At 35.9% G+C, this 17,268-nt stretch overlaps 3 protein-coding genes across 3 annotated transcripts; 1 reads left to right on the top strand and 2 right to left on the bottom strand.

Moving 5' to 3' along the window:
• Positions 1-599: 599 nt before the first annotated feature.
• LOC116163567 (trafficking protein particle complex subunit 13-like) lies at positions 600-2,380 on the bottom strand. The gene is made up of 7 exons (XM_031477567.1): positions 2,200-2,380; positions 1,901-2,154; positions 1,725-1,849; positions 1,467-1,681; positions 1,192-1,418; positions 1,046-1,146; positions 600-997 (listed from the first exon to the last, which is right to left on the bottom strand). The coding sequence occupies exons 1-7, from the start codon at positions 2,231-2,233 to the stop codon at positions 733-735; spliced, it is 1,221 nt and encodes a 406-aa protein (XP_031333427.1). The 5' UTR covers positions 2,234-2,380; the 3' UTR covers positions 600-732.
• Positions 2,381-10,792: 8,412 nt separating this feature from the next.
• Positions 10,793-11,995, top strand: LOC116163048. Its single transcript, XM_031476886.1, has one exon. It carries the CDS (start codon positions 10,793-10,795, stop codon positions 11,993-11,995), a length of 1,203 nt encoding a protein of 400 aa, XP_031332746.1.
• A 607-nt stretch (positions 11,996-12,602) lies between these two features.
• On the bottom strand, positions 12,603-17,259 carry LOC116162988. The gene is made up of 2 exons (XM_031476800.1): positions 16,323-17,259; positions 12,603-16,272 (listed from the first exon to the last, which is right to left on the bottom strand). Exons 1-2 carry the CDS (start codon positions 17,041-17,043, stop codon positions 12,764-12,766), a joined length of 4,230 nt encoding a protein of 1,409 aa, XP_031332660.1. The 5' UTR covers positions 17,044-17,259; the 3' UTR covers positions 12,603-12,763.
• Between the last annotated feature and the right edge of the window lie 9 nt (positions 17,260-17,268).

Raw genomic sequence — 17,268 nt, 5'->3', positions numbered from 1 at the left:
GGAGATGATGAGTAAAGTACTCTGTACTCACTTACTGGCAAGTAAGTATCCAGTACTCGAGTACAATTTGCTAGTATTAGAACCCAGCTCTGTCCGAAAATTGCAAAAATTATTACAATTAAATTTATTAGCGTTATTAAGCTCCCAAGAGTTTCAATCTTTTCATTGTGAATTGCTGTTGTAGTAAAACTACCATACCGGGTTCGCACCTCCATATGCAGTATGGCGTCTTATGGACTAAATCCCTCTCCTACTACTCATTCATCGATAACGCTATCTTTGTTCCTCACTGCAATGAAGCCAAACACAACATAATATCCTTGTACATAAGTAGCATACTGCATTTGGCGGTGCGAACACGCTAAGTACTTTGTAGTACATATTTGTCAGAGGGAATGAAAATTACTATTAAGTCAATTTTTTCATCTAAAAATTGAGCATGGTACAATGAAAAACAATTAAGAGGATAAGTCAATTCTGCTGAATTTTTGAGACATAAGAATATAGATGGGGTTTAATCTATAAGTAACATCACAATAAACAACAGAGTGATTAACAACGTCAAGCCCGAAAAGAGAGAAAAATTGGAACACAAAAAATGTTTCAAAATAAAGTTATAAACATGTTTCTTTTATTCTTTTAACATATTCAACCGATATAATTTACACTGTTTATTCTATTTCATTAATGCTATTCTATTTAGAATTAGACTCTTCATCTTCTATAGGTATATTAGGTGCATGGAATTATCATCTTGTCCTTCTCACTCACCACAAACACTTGCCCAATGTCGTTGTATGAATAACTACGTTTTAAAAAAGTATCCAGTAACTGTATTCCTGAAATAGATCGCAAGCCTGGAAGTAACGGAATTGCCTTTAATTCAATCTCTTGGAATCCCCGTGCTGGTAACGAGTTCAATTTGTACCCCGATAAACCATACCATGACATTCCTTCAGTAGTCTCCAGTATTAGCATTAATTCCACTGTCCTTTCACTAAAATTCACAAAATTACCTAGTCTATTATGCCCAATACCCGCTTACCAGTTATTAAAAATTTTGCATTTAAACGTGAATAATTCTTCTAAATTAACAAAGTTTGGTAATTCAATTACTGTTAACCGAATGTCATCATATACTGGGCCCTAAAGTGTAATAATTATAAAAAGAAAGCATAGTTCGATACTTACTATTCTTTGAAGTTGACTAGTTTGCAATCTACCTCTTTCGCCCAAATTTGATCTCCAGACAATATCAAGCTTTCCAATATTTGTAGCACCACTTAACATTTTGAGATCTGCAGCAAGCTTAGAATCTGGCGATAAACAATAAAGGAACTGACAACTGGCTTGTGGTTGAAGAAGAGTAATTTTACCAAATATATTTGTACCATCGGAAGAGACATTCAGAGAGGTGACTATAATGCATAATTACTTAACTGGTTTTGGACACTATGTCAGTATACCATTAAAAAGATGGGATGCATCTAAAGCAACTTTCTCTAGACAAATTGGTCCAGACGTGATATTTTGAACTTGAGCTTCTAAGTAAACGTCATCGGATTCTGCATTGTAAAATTTAGTTTTAACATCCAAAGGTTTTAAAACCTGAATTTTAAAGAATTTACGAAATGACAGTGTATTCCCTAAGGCAGATTGGTACGTTACTTCACACACTAAACTAAAACGGTTTGTTATCGGGATTTTGTATAATACGGTCTTACATGTGTGTTCCTATTTCCTTCACCTCATAATGTATGACAGTATTTACGGTGTCATCCGGATTTAAAGCTGGGGTGGCCGGTTTCATTGACAACGGCAAACGTTGTGAGCTTGTCTGAAGGTCAACCTAAACAGTAATGATATCTAAAACAACCTTTGGTTTAAGTTTATCACGTACTTTAACAGCGACATTATTCACCACCTGATCGGTTTCGTTAAACACACATACGTAACTGGAAAACGTTTCACCAAGGTAAATGTTCACAGGGCTTTGGGGAAGCAATAGGAATTGACCTGTCATAATTGTTTCTAAACCATGAACCGCTGTAGGATCTTGTTGCAAGGCGATATTAAGTAAATTGCCGGGTAGGTCTCTACTGTCGCAGGTGATTGGAACTGCACTGGCCAATGTAGGTCTGGTTAATCTCATCACTGAAAGAATCATTGGTATATCACTAAAGTTGACTCATTTTTTACCCTTTAATCCTAACAAATGTTCTTCCGATTCCATATTATTTGGTTATCATAAACTATTTCTGTGTAATTATATTTTTGCAGTGCAAATAGCTGTCTTTAAAATGTATACATTGTGTTTTTGTGTACTTTCCACTTTCCGGGCGGCATCTGTTATTTTTTGGTGCCTCACATAACGACTGTGTCCTACTCAGCGGCGTACCTAAAAATGTGTAAGTCTATGCGCAGTGGTGTGACAGATACTTTTATTTGGGCTTACAGGGAAGTCGAATTAAGAAGATGCAGAAGAAGCGCAAGAGAGATTTCTAACCGACGTAAAGAAAACGTGACGGAGGTGTACAGGCACAAAGAAAAGGTAGAAAATGTACCGTGTGTCCCATTTTGGTTGAGACTGCGGTGTATCTCAAGCTGTTTTTATAGATAGAAACTTGCGGTCTTCGCGGTCCTGTGCCACTTTTTTTGTGAAACTTTTAATACCACAAATATAATCAATTTAGGCTACGTTTGTTTTTGAGATACAGGGCGAATACGAAAAGTATGACTTTTTGGCACGTTATCATAATATTTTTCTACCCATGTAAAATAGCAAAAAAAGGAAAAAACTGTTTGTTTTAAATATTTTTACATAGAATCCAGTGGCGTAGTTAGAAAAAATTTTGGACCACCCTTTTTGAGATTTGGCCCAATAATGTTGGTCAATTTCTTGCGAAATCTGCTCAATTCGTGATCGCTGTTTGCATCGACGTTTTCCTTCCCGGCTATCGTGCATCGGAATTGTCTTGGCGAGAGTAGGTAGGTTGGGGAGAGCTAATACACCACCACTCCAAGGTCACCACACGTTCAAGGTCAAGGTCATGATACTTCAAGGTCGAGGTCATGGTTACTTCAAGATTACCACACATTCAAGGTCGAGGTGATTACCACTCTTCAAGTACAGTTAAACGAGTCACCCATCACCAGGATACATAAAACACAAGTAATTTTTAACATACATATTTATTTTTTAAGATACAGAGCTCATACTTTAAAAAATACAGATATATTGATGTCAAAATGAATATTAAAGAAACACTTTGAAGGTTTTCAATATACGGTGGACAGCTTCGGGATCAGGTGTACCATACTAGTAATTACATATGAAAGTAGCGTTTACTTCACCTCGACATGTCGGCTTTCTCTGTAATAATACTGCGTACACACAATCCTTCGACCAGCGCAGGTGTTCATCTAAAGGAACGTCGCTACTTTTCCACTTGTTGATACGAACGTTACAGAAAATACATTTTACAGTATCACCAACTTGTGTATACACAAATCCAGCACTTGCGAGGGATTTTGGTGATTGCGCTCCTTTCCAAGATTGGTATGATAATAAGCGCTTATCAAAACAGAAGTTGTCGGGCTCCACATCTTCTCCACACATCTTGAAACAATGATTACCACTGCTTGGGCGCTAGCAGCTTTATGTATCCCCTCCACTGTCATCCATCACACTTCAAGGTTAAATCCACCACACAGTCAAGGTTAAATCAATGATTAAATCCACCACACAGTCAAGGTCTCCACACAACCAACGTTACGTGGGGGATTTGGTACTATATAATACACACAATGTAATGCATGGTAGTAGTCACCGATCATGGATAATATCAACTTTTTAAAGCAAACCGTTGATAAATTGAAGAACAATAATACAGTGCCTTTCACGGTTAGTGATGTTAATTTAGTCAATCAATCGCGTTATGAACTTAACAATAGTAAAAGTAAATGGGTGTGTGTTGGACTATCAGTGTACCGTCAATTCACACCAATGGTAAGAATCAGTGGATCCAAGACTGCAGGTGTTTCCTTTGATAAAAGTGAATGGAAATTATTCACAGACAATCAAAACCTTATTACGAATTACTTCTGCTCAACAGAAGGAAAATTGTTACCAATTAAGGTGGGATTCAAAACCATAACGTCTGAAGTGATAAACAATACCAAAGTCATAAAAATCGTTGACAACGGGGAATGTGACATTTATATGGCATTTGGTTCACTTCAACGGTTGTGGTTACTGGCGAATTTAATAACGTACCGTCTGGAAATGTTAACCACATTAGAGTTTGATAATTTTTACAATAAGATTATAAATGCCTCCGCTGAAATGACTGGAGATTACATTGAAAATATAATGAGTATCATTACACCGTTACAGGACTTGCATGACCAGAACACTGCCGTCTTAATGGAAGTGGTACTGTTTGTCAAGGACAAACTCATGTGGGATGCTGAAATTATCAAGTCGTTAAACTAAGTGGGGGAATTGTATATATATTTTGTGCATGTTTCTGTATGAAACACTAGTCATCATGTGGTTTGCTTATAGTCAGCAGAGTTGGCCTGTTGCTTATGATGGATATTCGGCGGTGCAGAGATTACATAGGGAAATGAGGGATTTGTGTTTTGACGCTGAACATGAGCAAGTGTATGGTTTGGGAAGATGGTACAGTGATGAATATTTACATAACCTAGCGGACAAGTACACCAGTGGAGAGAGCTTGTGCCAGGAGTATTTATTAATACACAAGGAAGAAGAAGGAAATGGTTTCACCATCGAAGATCATCCAAGAAACTGCTTTTCGTGCCTTCGACACCTTGTTGAGGATTTAAAATCCAAATCACTTGACAGCTTCGTGAATAACATCGAAAAATATTTACCAAGAGAAGATGTCAACGGGTCGAGTGAAATTTAATGACTCTATAAACACAGTGCGGTATATGGTCGTGTGGAAGTTCGCGCACCATGCAGCTCGGATAGGATTATGGGAACAACATGCAAGAGATACTGAACGTTTTAAAAGGCGAATTATTGAGTTAGACAAAGTTATATCCATTATATTAAGTAAGCAACATAGGGAAGCTATATACATTAGTCGCTTTAGTAATGGTGAATGTATAGAAATGAAACAATAAATTTGTAAAAAAACATTTTATTTTTTATATTATATTACATCTGAGGTAGATATCCAAGAATTATGAGAATTGTCAAATCCTAACCATTTTACAAAGGACTTATCACCTCGTCGACGTATTACACGTTCCACTAAATGAATGTCTGGAAATTTGACAGCCTGCAGTTCTGGTTCGTAAAAGCGACCTTTGATGTCTTGCTGGCGACTATCTCGTAAAATATATGAAATTGGTGTTGATCGTTTTACCATAGCAACTTGAAAAACTTCATAGCTCCAGTTAGGGGTATAACCTTTAGAGAATACACTCCTATGCTTGCTGATACGCACATAATCTCCCACAGCAAACTTGGAGGGTTTGGGATCCATTACTTTACGGTATTTGTAAGATTTACGTAAAATGCTCGCAGAATTTTTATCATTAACTTCATTAGGTTTATATCCAGTAGTTCGATGTTTAGTGGAATTGTACTTTTCAACTATTTGGGGTAAAAGCGATAGCCATTTGTAAGAACCCTGTAAGCTGAATGCCTTCCACATCATTCCTTTAAGAGTTCGATTAACTCGTTCCACAATACTGCTTTTAAGATTAGAATAACTACTATAATGGTTGATGTTGAATTTTTTCATAACGTCACTGAAGTTCTTATTATAAAATTCCTTTCCCATATCAGTTTGTAAATTTTTTGGAAGTTTTCTAAGTCCAGATAACAGTTTATTCATAGCGTCTGCTACGAGTTTTCCATTTTTACGTTTTATAGGATATGCCCAAACAAACTTTGAAAATGCGTTTATAACTACCAAAATGTAGCGAATACCCTTGTTAGTCCCAGCATACGGTATCATTTCAACTAAATCGGCTTGAAATAAATCATTAAGACCTTTGATCACCACAGATCGTCGTGGAAAATTCTTTCTTGTCGGTTTATGTAATTCTTCCACTATCACTTCCTTACTCATTTCTTAAGCTTGGATTGCAATATGACATTCAGATAAAATCCGACACCTACACCAGCAGAGTCGCATGATACACTAAATATATCATTTCTTTTCAATGTCAACCCGATCAACGATGAAGGAGCGTCAAACTTTTTCTCATTTATATTTACTTTACTATCTTTAGGAAACCATGAACAACTAACAACGGTTCCTTCAGTAAGAGGAAATTTATATCTAGTATCTTCTTCACTATGGTAAAGGTAAAACGATGATGCTGTTTTATGCATTATTCCTTTTATTTCAAACTGGTACTCATAAGTATATGTTGACGGGTCATACATATAGTGGTGCGCGTGAATGTGTCGTCCAAATTTGTCGAGAGTCATAATTGTAATGAATTCAAATGCAATAAGAGCGCACCTTTATTCTTCTTGCAAAGGAACATGCAATATGACCTCGAACAAGAATGGCCTCTGTAATTTCTTCTTACAATGTGCTGATATCTGATCATTAAATGTTAACACATGCCCTCTCATTGTAGATGGATCCGTATAGGTTTTTCCAGCAATGTGGACTGTAGCGTCAGATGGAAACCATCTGCACGTTGCAACGATGGCTTTTTTCATTGGGAACAAGTAAATATGGTCTTTTTCCCCATGAATAGTAATTCTACGTGTAAAACTGTGTTGATAACCCATAATTATTAAAGGTAGTTCAAGCGCCATGGTCTTACTGATAAATAAATATACCTTCTCATTGTATTATACCAGAATTACGCAACTCTTCAGTTATGTAAATTATTTCATTATGATTTGCCGTGTTCCCGGCAGACTTAGATCCTAATAACACCCTTAACCAATTCACTAACTTGTTTGGATCATTCCAAGGAACAAATTCTATTTTTTTATTGTTAAGCTGTAGAGTTGATAAAGTACCTCCCCGTTTCGTAGAAAGGGTTAGAGCGCGCTGTCTGAGTGTTGGACCTAGATGTGATGACGAGAATCCGCTTGATGAACTTGATCCTTGCAACAGTGGTTTAATAATTTGAACATACTTTGGTTGACCGTTTCCTTGGATTTGAGCTTTGGCATCATAATGTCGACGTGCTGCACTAGTGCGTATTATAATATCACGATAAGCTTTAGAATCTGCAGATTTAAAGCCAATGGGATTTCTTTTAAAGAGTAGTTCGAATAATCCTGGAGTTCCCTTGTATGTGAAGCGTTCTCCATTAGAAGACACAATCACAATATCTTCCTTAGCAAAATCTAATTCCGAATCACCCACGAAAAATTTGTTTAATGTTGGTTCATAGCGGACGCCATACTTATGGTCATACTCGTTATTCGTGTCCCTAAATATTCCCTCTACATATATCTTTGGCAAACCGTGGTATTGATCGAGAAATTCTTCAAATGCAGGATTCGTTCCTACGTGGGACAATTCCTCGCGCAAGTCGTCAAGTGTCGGTACATCAATATCGTCTTCTGGAGTGGGATCTCCATATTCGCTATCTTCTAAAATGCTAGGCTCATGCAAAACACTGGGTTCATCGATAGAAAAAAGGTTTCTTGCCACCTTTTGGGGAGTGGAAGTTCTCGGAGTTTGTTGGGCAAATATTGGTGATTGACGTTTGACACTTGGTAGTTCTGTTTTGACGGTATCTAACTTAGTAACTGTCAATAGTTGTTTTAGCGGTTGGGTAATGGGTTTAAAGTGTTGCTCTACCATGCGTTCTGTAACCGCCATATCCTGCTTCAAACTGTCATATTTCTGTTTGACAGATTTGCGAGCAAGTAGCAGGTCTTTTGCCAAACGCTTTTCCATGATAACTACGATAGACGAAACATAATGGATGTATTTATAGGGATATGTAACAATCGAATCCTTTTCTATATCGGCCAGCGGTAATGTCACTTATTTTATCGAGTACTAGAAATCCATGCTTTTGACTCCAACAATGATGACAAATTTCTTTAAATTGATCAAAAGACATATCTACATTAACGTGATCGTCGTACACGTGCTTTAAGTTGGTTAGGTCTTGCTGAAATAATATAATTAAGTTTGCGTTGTCGCGGATCAGTTGTTTTGGAATCGAGGAGTACGTTTGGCATAAGTAGAAACAGTCATTATTTTGATGTCTACCGAAACAGAAATGTTCACGTATTTCATTCTGTTTATGACACGCTACATCATCAAAGATCATAACCGAATTCTTCCGAGCCAAGTTAGGAGGTATGACATCGGAACTATCATCGTATTCATAAAATCCAATACCCTTCAGTGGCAGTAGTAGTTTACGAAGGTACTCATATTTTGGTTGATATAGGGACTTGCTGTACACATACACGTTTTCAAACCGCAAACCATTCGGATGTTCTAATAACGCTATCATAACATTAGTTTTTCCACATCCTGAAGGACCTACTATTAATCCTCTCCTACATCCCCCCTGCAACAGGTCACTATGTTTTGGATATTGCGTTTCTGTAGAATACGAATCGTAGTTTTTTATAGGTAATTGTATAAGTTGAGGCATAAAGCGGATTGTAGTCATTGTGATACTGAGAGGTTGTTGTCTTGCTCACCACGTATATATACGAGGCTATATAATTGGGAAAAGTGTGTGTGCGATTCGCATATTAAATAAACTCCTTGCAGGAGCAACACCTATCCATGAAGGTTTATTCTCAGAAAATTCATAAAGCTAACCGAAAGGGCAAAGGAGTCCTTAATACTCTTATAAATAAATTACCTGTAGAGTTGCATTTGCCCGGATATCGATATTGTGGTCCAGGAACACGATTACAGAAGCGCCTGGCACGTGGTGACACAGGAGTCAACCCTTTAGACGAAGCTTGTAAGGAACATGATATTGCATACTCAAAGTCTACAGAGTTAAGTGACCGTCATAAGGCGGACAAGGTACTACAACAGAAAGCGTGGACTAGATTTCGCTCCAAAGACGCCAGTTTTGGTGAAAAGGCAGCCGCTCTTACTGTCGCAGGTGCAATGAAGGGAAAGAGAACATTCGGAATGGGTACAAAGGAAAAGAGAAAACGGAACGCTCCTATTACTTTCAATAACGCTATCAAATTAGCTAGAAAACGTATAGGTGGTAAAATACATTCCAATTTACAAACAACCGTCCGAAGAGCTCTCGGTGCATTGAAGAAAAAGAAAATACGTCCCCCAAAACAACGAATTTTACCACTACCTAAGACAGGTGGATTTCTACCCCTTATTCCACTGTTTGCAGCGTTGGGCGCCCTTGGTTCCTTAGGTGGAGGAGCAGCAGCCATAGCAAAAGCAGTAAATTCTGCAAAAGATGCTAGCAAAGCTTTAGAAGAGACGAAACGACATAATCAAGCGATGGAGGCCGCCGCCATTGGAAAAGGTCTTTATCTGAAACCATACAAAAAGGGGCTGGGACTATATTTAAACCCGTATCAAAAAAACTCCCAGTGAAGCTACCACATCGCGCATTAACGGACGTGGACCTTACCAAATATGTCAAAATGCTAAAAATACCAGATTTTCGAGGCATTTACATGCGCAACAGTTTACCATCATCTGTACGTCAAAACGAATGTGGAATCATCAATCTAGATGATAAGGAGAATGAAGGTACACATTGGACGGCATACATCAAACGTGGTAAACACGTCTTGTATTTTGATAGTGTTGGTAATGTGAAACCACCATTAGAACTCGTCCGTTATTTTCGAGGGGTTGGTAGCGGAATTACAATTGAATACAATTATGACCAGCTACAAGCACTCAATACTTACAATTGTGGACATTTAGTGCTACGTTTTTTATACAACAACGCAAGGTGATGTGATTCAGTTACAAAGCAATCGACATGTCGTTCACATTTTCTTTCACTGGAACTAAACCTTTGTTAACGGCAGATTTTAATCCACCTATATTTCTCCATAGTGACAAAGAATACGTTTTGGGTTTAACAAATTTCGAAACGTACAACACAATACAAAACGTAACATCCGCTAATAATCAATTTCAGTTTGGACAAACGACTATAGAAATTCCACCCGGTTGTTATGAAGTAGCTGATTTGGATAAATATATAAAACGCGAGGTTGCAAAATTTGGAGGATTTGTAGATCTGCTCGCTAACAACAATACGCTTAGGGCTACCATTAAGTCAACACAACAAATAGATTTTACAAGTCCTAATTCAATCGGATCGCTCTTGGGATTTGAAAAAATTATTCTCCCTCCAAAAATTACACATACTGCAACAAATCCTGTTGATATTTTGCACATTAATTCGTTACTGGTCGAGTGCAACATTACAACGGGCAACTATAAGAACGGTTCACCTGACCACATCATTTACCAGTTCTTCCCAAACGTTCCTGCAGGTTATAAGATAATAGAGTGTCCACAAAATGTTATTTATTTACCAATAAACGTTACCACCATTTCCAACATAACTCTTAGAATACTCGATCAAGACGGTGCTGTTGTCAATTTCAACGGAGAAGTAATCACGATAGGATTGCACCTCAAGAAAAGTGGATAATGGTGAAATTATATAATCGATGTGGATGTAAACATGAACAAAATAAAAGACCCAAGGTTGCTAGGTTAAAGATTAGTAAACGTCCAACAACCAAACCGTTAACAGCTACCAATAAGGCTTTTCTAAAATCTTTGGGTTTTACCATTTTAAAATGAATATATTAGACGTAAACGAAAAAGTGTTAGTGGACAACAGTATAATAAATTATGAATATCATACACACCAACCGTACACTACGAGATTTGGAAATAATGATGAAATTAGAATTCCAATACAGGAAGACATGTGCACTCTTCCCTCAGAAAGTCACCTCTACATTGAGGGAAGATTACTGCGGCAAGATGGGACTGCATCACTTAACGCAAAATTTGTAAATAATGGCGTTGCATTCCTTTTTAGTGAAATTCGCTATGAAATAAACGGGATAGTCGTCGACTCCATAACTAAAGCAGGGTTATCATCAACTATGAAGGCTTTAGTATCCTTAACTCCTAGTGATAATACGCGTTATCAAAATTGCGGATGGTTCCCGACCAGTACTAGTACAATTACAAACCCAACAGGTCATTTCAACATTTGCATACCGCTAAAGCTTCTATTGGGATTTGCCGAGGACTATAGAAAAGTGATATTAAATATACGACAGGAACTTGTTCTCATACGAAGCAATGCAGATGACGATGCTGTAATATCCACAGTTGCGGATGAAGCTCTTAAAGTAGACATTGAGAAGATCCATTGGAAAGTACCTCACATCATTCCAGCACTTGCGGAAGAATTGGCTTTAACAAAATACATTGATAAAAATTCGGAGACCCAAATCGCGTTTAGAAGTTGGGAAACACACCTATACCCAGCTCTTCCACAAACGGATAAACATACATGGGCTATAAAGACGACAACCAGTTTGGAAACACCTCGATATATCATCATCGGTTTTCAAACAAATCGAGATGGGCAAGTTAGTAAAGATATGAGCCAATTTGATCACTGTGACATTAAAAATGTACGTGTGTTTCTCAATACGGAACGTTATCCTTATGATAATTTAAACATTAATTATGGAAATAATCGGTACGCCACATTATACGACATGTACGCAAAGTTTCAATCGTCTTACTATGGCACAGAAAATCGACCTGTACTAAACCGAAAAGAATTTAAAGAAATCGCTCCTTTAATCGTTGTCGATTGCTCAAATCAAAAAGAAGGTTTGAATTCCAAATCGGTGGTACTGCGAATCGAATTTGAAACTAATGCCAATATCCCAAAAGATACTATAGCCTACTGTTTGATTTTGCACGATCGACTATTTACCTACAACGCATTAACAAAGGCAGTGCGACAAGTTTAAACCTGGTTAGGGAAACTGAAACTATTTTGTCTTATTGTTAGATTAGTATATATATATATATATACCATCTAGAAAACGGAACATTATCAGTCGTAACCTACACTTTACAGAGGAAGCATGGTTGTTGTAGTTGACGTACAAGGATTCAAATCTTCTAAGAATGGTTTTATACCAAAAGAATTAGCAGTTTACAACGGTAATCAATTGGCACATTATGTTTTTAAACCGCCGTTTCCTTGGAGCAACTTGGATGTAGAGTTTCAACGACAAGCCAATTGGTTGATGCATAATCATCATTGCATTAAATGGGAAGAGGGACATACACCACCTCACATGTTTTCCACGATACTGCACCGTCTAATATCGACAAATGAGGATGTGTATGTAAAAGGGAAGGAAAAGGCTGACTTCATCCGTAAAATTTTAACACAAAAAGTTATCGAAGTTGAAGAGGAACCGGCACTACCATCCTTGGAAGCAACATGTTACCATCATTCACGACCAATTTGTCATTGTGCATTGTCAAACGTAACTTATGTTTATAATAATTATATTATGCACTAATTATTGTTGTTGTAAATACTTACATTACAAACTTACTTTTTTAATAAAGACACATCTAAGGTCAATTGTTTTATTCAATATTTTATATTACAGTGGCAAAATATGCAATAAATATACAATAAATAATTACATTAATAAAGACACATTTAAGGTTAATTGTTTTTTACAGTAGTAAAAGTAACAAACTAGAATTACTCTCAAAAATTAACTCATCAAAATATTATAAGCATCGTTTATTATTTCATTAATTTCAATATCTGTACTCGATTCATTTGTAATAACAGGGGTAATTAAATTATTATAAGCATCATTTATTATTTCATTAATTTCTATATCTGTACTCGATGCACTTGTAATAACAGGGGTAACTCTTTCAATTGCTTGTATATCGGCCATAACTACATTTACACTTTCATTTGCTTGTATATCAACCATAACCTCCTTTACACTTTTAATTAAAAAATCTAATCTATCATTTTCAACGTTATCATTGTTTTCACCCAGTACCATCGTTGCAGAGATCAGCCCATTATTGCTTTCATCAAGAGTTGCATATTGTTGAATTTGAAAATGTCCCCAAGCCAAAGTTTTGCAAGTATTTGGGATAATAAACCTTTTATCATCTTTTGAAGAAAGTGAAATTTTATTAATGAGCACAGTGTATATATCATGTAAAGTGGATCGAAATGTAAACATTTTGCAAAATATACTTTTGCTTTCCTGCTGAGCAGCATTTTTATAGTCAAATTCCGTAAGTACTTTTTTGATTACGATTTTCTTTACACCCTTTGCTTTCTTCACTAGCTTATCATCTGCAAGTTTAACACAATAAGCTTTGGCGCCAGCACCATAGAAACATTTAATTGCTTTTCCTGCATATTCATCCTTCATCTTTCCAATAACAGAAATTGAAGTTGGTACCCCATGTAGATTATTAACATAATTTGACGTGTCATATTCGTGTAAATTTTCTCTCATATGTTGATATAAATCATCAGTTTGAACTGCAATAATCAATGAATCAGTGTCCGTATAAAGCAAGGAAACATTACTACCGTATTGAGCACGTAAGACATCATAAAAGAACCTGTATATAACAATTTTGGAAATATCTAATATGGTGAAACCTACATATACGGGCTTATCATAAAGCACTGATAATTTACCCATTTCTACAGCAAATAATTTTTCACTAAATTGAACAAATCTTTTAAAATTGACCTTCGCCACATAGCTCTCCATTCCCAAACGTTTACCGAAATTCTCCCAGTGAGTTAGCAACTTTATTATTTTTCGTCTATCTACATTTTCCATTGTCTTTCCGAAGACGCCATTGTTCATTAGCTTGAAAAAATCTTTTTCAAACTTACTAGGAGAGTTGTTGCGCATTTTTGTATTTAAATCAATGTACCCTCTTAACCAAGGACTTTGATGAAACTTTAATATGCGATGGATTTGTTTTAATACTAAACCGTGATCTAAAGCTTGCTTTAAATTTCTGTAGTGGATAACATAATTTCTTTTATCAAAAAGATTGGGGATTAATTTTTTTTGTCTAGAATTTGGAGGTACAATGTTCTCTGGGCAGAATGGAAGATCATTGTGTAAGGAATGCAAAGACTGAGGGTACTGTAGGTCTACTTCTAATATATAACCCAAATCATCCTCATCACCAACATCAAACAAGTTAAAATTTTGAATTTCTGTTTCACTTAACCATGTAAACCCAGAATGTGGTAAATATTCCCGCATTGCTGATCCATAAAGATTTGTAACATCTAAATACTGAATAAAACTTTTTAAATGTTGGGGATCGTAATCCATAAGATGTTCATTATTGGCAACACTTTTTCTTGTAATACAGGTGCTCACACCACCTCGGATACCTTTTTTGAAGAAATGGTACATATCCATATCTGTGAGTAACTCTAATCGCACTTTGGAATATTTTAACATTGCGTCCCAAGTTAATCCAGGAGCAGTAAAATAGTGCGCGGAATCTAATCCATAAATTTTCATACACAGGTCTCTAAAGTTTTCAAATACATCAGCTAATAATAACACATCACACTTTAAATAAATATCCGAGTATTCTCCTAAATTTTTACAATGGAATACATTATATACATTTAACACTCGATCATACTCCTCCAATGAGATATTTTCCCCCCTCATAATATCATAAAATTGATCATAAGGTGGTATATTTTTTTCATCAAGTTTCTCAAGACAATCTACGTATGAATATGGGAAGCACCCTTTCATTCGTAAAAGCTTAAATTCTTCATCACAATTAAAAAATTTTCTTATTTCAGAGCATTGATCATCTGCTAAATTTCTAGAAAGAACGTCAAGGGATGACGATAAAAATTTGAAGCTATCGAGAAATCGCAAGTTTATAAATTTTTTTTCTTTTTTTCCATTCACTTCAATTTCATCTACAAAGAGGTGTTTGCTAAAAGTTATATAATTTTCAGTGCTAAGAGGGAGAACATTAATTTCATCGGTTTTGTTACCTAAATGCTTAATAAATAAATGAGAATCATATCCACTTAAATTGTGAAAAAATATTGGTATATAATTTTGAAGCTTAAAATTTAAATTGCACCGGGAATGAGCACTTCCGCGATATTTACCGGTAACGTGACAATGATCTCTTACTTTAACATTTTCAGAACCACTGACAAACTCATTTCCACAAATGAAACAAGTTGTGCTATCATCATAACTTTTTTTCTCATTTTTCGATAATGGTTGCATTGGTACTTGATTTTTTAGATGTTTATGATAGATTTCCTTAATATCATTTTCTAAACTGTCTATAAATTTAGTAGCGGCATCTACGCCGCGATATTGTCGAAGGATAGACCATTCATCATTATATGTGGACTTAATGTAATAACACCACGAATATGGTTCATGTTTCTGGGTTTGTATTGAAAACGATTGAAGAGGGTTAGGTTCAACTGTTTGAATGGGTACTATCATTGATTCAAAATCTGCATATACTACAAACGGATGACGTATTTGTTTATGATAATTATTAAAGGTTAAAATATTTTCGGGACAGATGTTCCCAGTTTTATCAACCTTAGGATTAGTACTCGGTAATTTGGTATAAACTTGATTGCAATCTCTTTCTGTGTGGCGTTTCAGAGCGTTCTCTGTCCGGAAGTAATGGATACAAGCATCGCAAAAAAATTTTTTACCATTACTATTACTTAATTGTTTGCTGACTAATTTTGAAAAATCTTTAATTAAACAATAATGCTGATTACCCATGTCATTACTAATATACAACAAATTAATATGATGCTGTTTTTTTAACTTACTGTAGTATAAAGGACCAACAATTTCATATGAAGTTGTTCCATCTTTCAGTATTTTTTCTACACCATAAACGTTAATCGAAATGTTGATGTTGTTAGCTTCAAACGTTGAAATTTGCTTCATAGATACAGGAAATTGGACACCATTCCAGTTGAAAACATCCCTGAAGTTGGGATACGATGAGGGTAATTGGGGTGAACCTTTAGGATTAAATAATGCAGCAACCAAAGAGTATGCAAAGCAGTATTCATCATTGTTTTGTATGTTCAGAACAGCCTTCTTGTTTGAGATGAACGGTGGTAATGGTATATAGGAAGATGCCCGAAGTGCGTTGAATTTAAGAATGTTAATTTCCAGATACAATAGTTGAACCAAAGTCCATCCTGTAACAAACAAAAATTAGTAATATATTAATACACCATCTTTAACTTACCAGAATCCTTTTGTTGAAATTCAGAATTTTTTCGATCCACAATTTCAGATAAAGATTGAAAAAGATCTTCAATGGGATCGGAAATTGTGATTACTTGGTATTTTGATTGGAAAGACTTGATATCGGTGATATTCTTCGTATCCAAGTAATATGCGCCAAATAATTCAAAGTTAATTTTTAAAGGGTTGTGTCTTTTTAACTGATCATTAATCACTTTTACAATTTTCGCTTTTATATCATTCATAAAATCAGAAACATTAACATGAGTTTCGGTTGGAGACATGCGGTAGCTGATTAATCTATTTTTAAAGGCGCATCGAATCACATGAACACCATCATCGACGGCGAAGCAGACATTATTTTTGTGTTTATTGCTGCGCAAATGTCCTTGGTAATTTCGACGGGGTACATATTCCAAACACTCTTTACAGAAAATATTATTACCGCTATTACTGTTGTCGTTATTGCTGCCGCTTTCACCAGGTGAATCAATTTTACAACGTTTGGCCCCTGTCACCCCAGAACAAGATGGTTTTTCTTCATTGGTACTGCTTTCACTAGGTGAATCAATTTTACAACGTTTGGTCTTTCTCACCCCAGAACAAGATGGTTTTTCTTCATCGTGTGGATTCAAATTACGATTGACACAATGGTGACGTTTATGACGTATTAATGCATCAGTTCGTGAAAAAATTTTATCACACGCTGTGCAGGTAATCATTTCACCACTGTAATAAGATGTACTATGCAACCTTTTATAAAGGCACCTGCTTTTATACAAGTTCAATTTATATACGGTTGCATAACACGGAAATAAGAAAAAGATGAACAAAAGAGCTATGTTTCAGTCAATGCTTTCCGTTGCCAAAATAAGTAAAATAAAATTTAGATGTCAAAATATTTTCGCATTGTTCAACGACGGGACGGGAACCCAACATAGCATCGT

This window comes from Photinus pyralis, unplaced genomic scaffold, assembly GCF_008802855.1.
Source record: "Photinus pyralis isolate 1611_PpyrPB1 unplaced genomic scaffold, Ppyr1.3 Ppyr1.4_LG2, whole genome shotgun sequence".
NCBI lineage: Eukaryota > Metazoa > Arthropoda > Insecta > Coleoptera > Lampyridae > Photinus > Photinus pyralis.
Note: the sequence above shows the minus strand (reverse complement) of the source record. Positions and strands in the feature narration are given on the sequence as shown.

Bases quoted from the DNA above. Each gene is read 5' to 3' on its own strand.
- LOC116162988 (XM_031476800.1), bottom strand. From the start codon at position 17,043: ATGATTACCTGCACAGCGTGTGATAAAATTTTTTCACGAACTGATGCA. The intron at 16,273-16,322 runs GTAAGTTAAAGA...TGTTTGTTACAG, and splicing joins ATTTCAACAAAAGGATTCTG to GATGGACTTTGGTTCAACTA.
- LOC116163048 (XM_031476886.1), top strand. From the start codon at position 10,793: ATGAATATATTAGACGTAAACGAAAAAGTGTTAGTGGACAACAGTATA.
- LOC116163567 (XM_031477567.1), bottom strand. From the start codon at position 2,233: ATGGAATCGGAAGAACATTTGTTAGGATTAAAGG. The intron at 2,155-2,199 runs GTAAAAAATGAG...TGATTCTTTCAG, and splicing joins ACATTTGTTAGGATTAAAGG to TGATGAGATTAACCAGACCT. The intron at 998-1,045 runs GTAAGCGGGTAT...TGTGAATTTTAG, and splicing joins TGCAAAATTTTTAATAACTG to TGAAAGGACAGTGGAATTAA.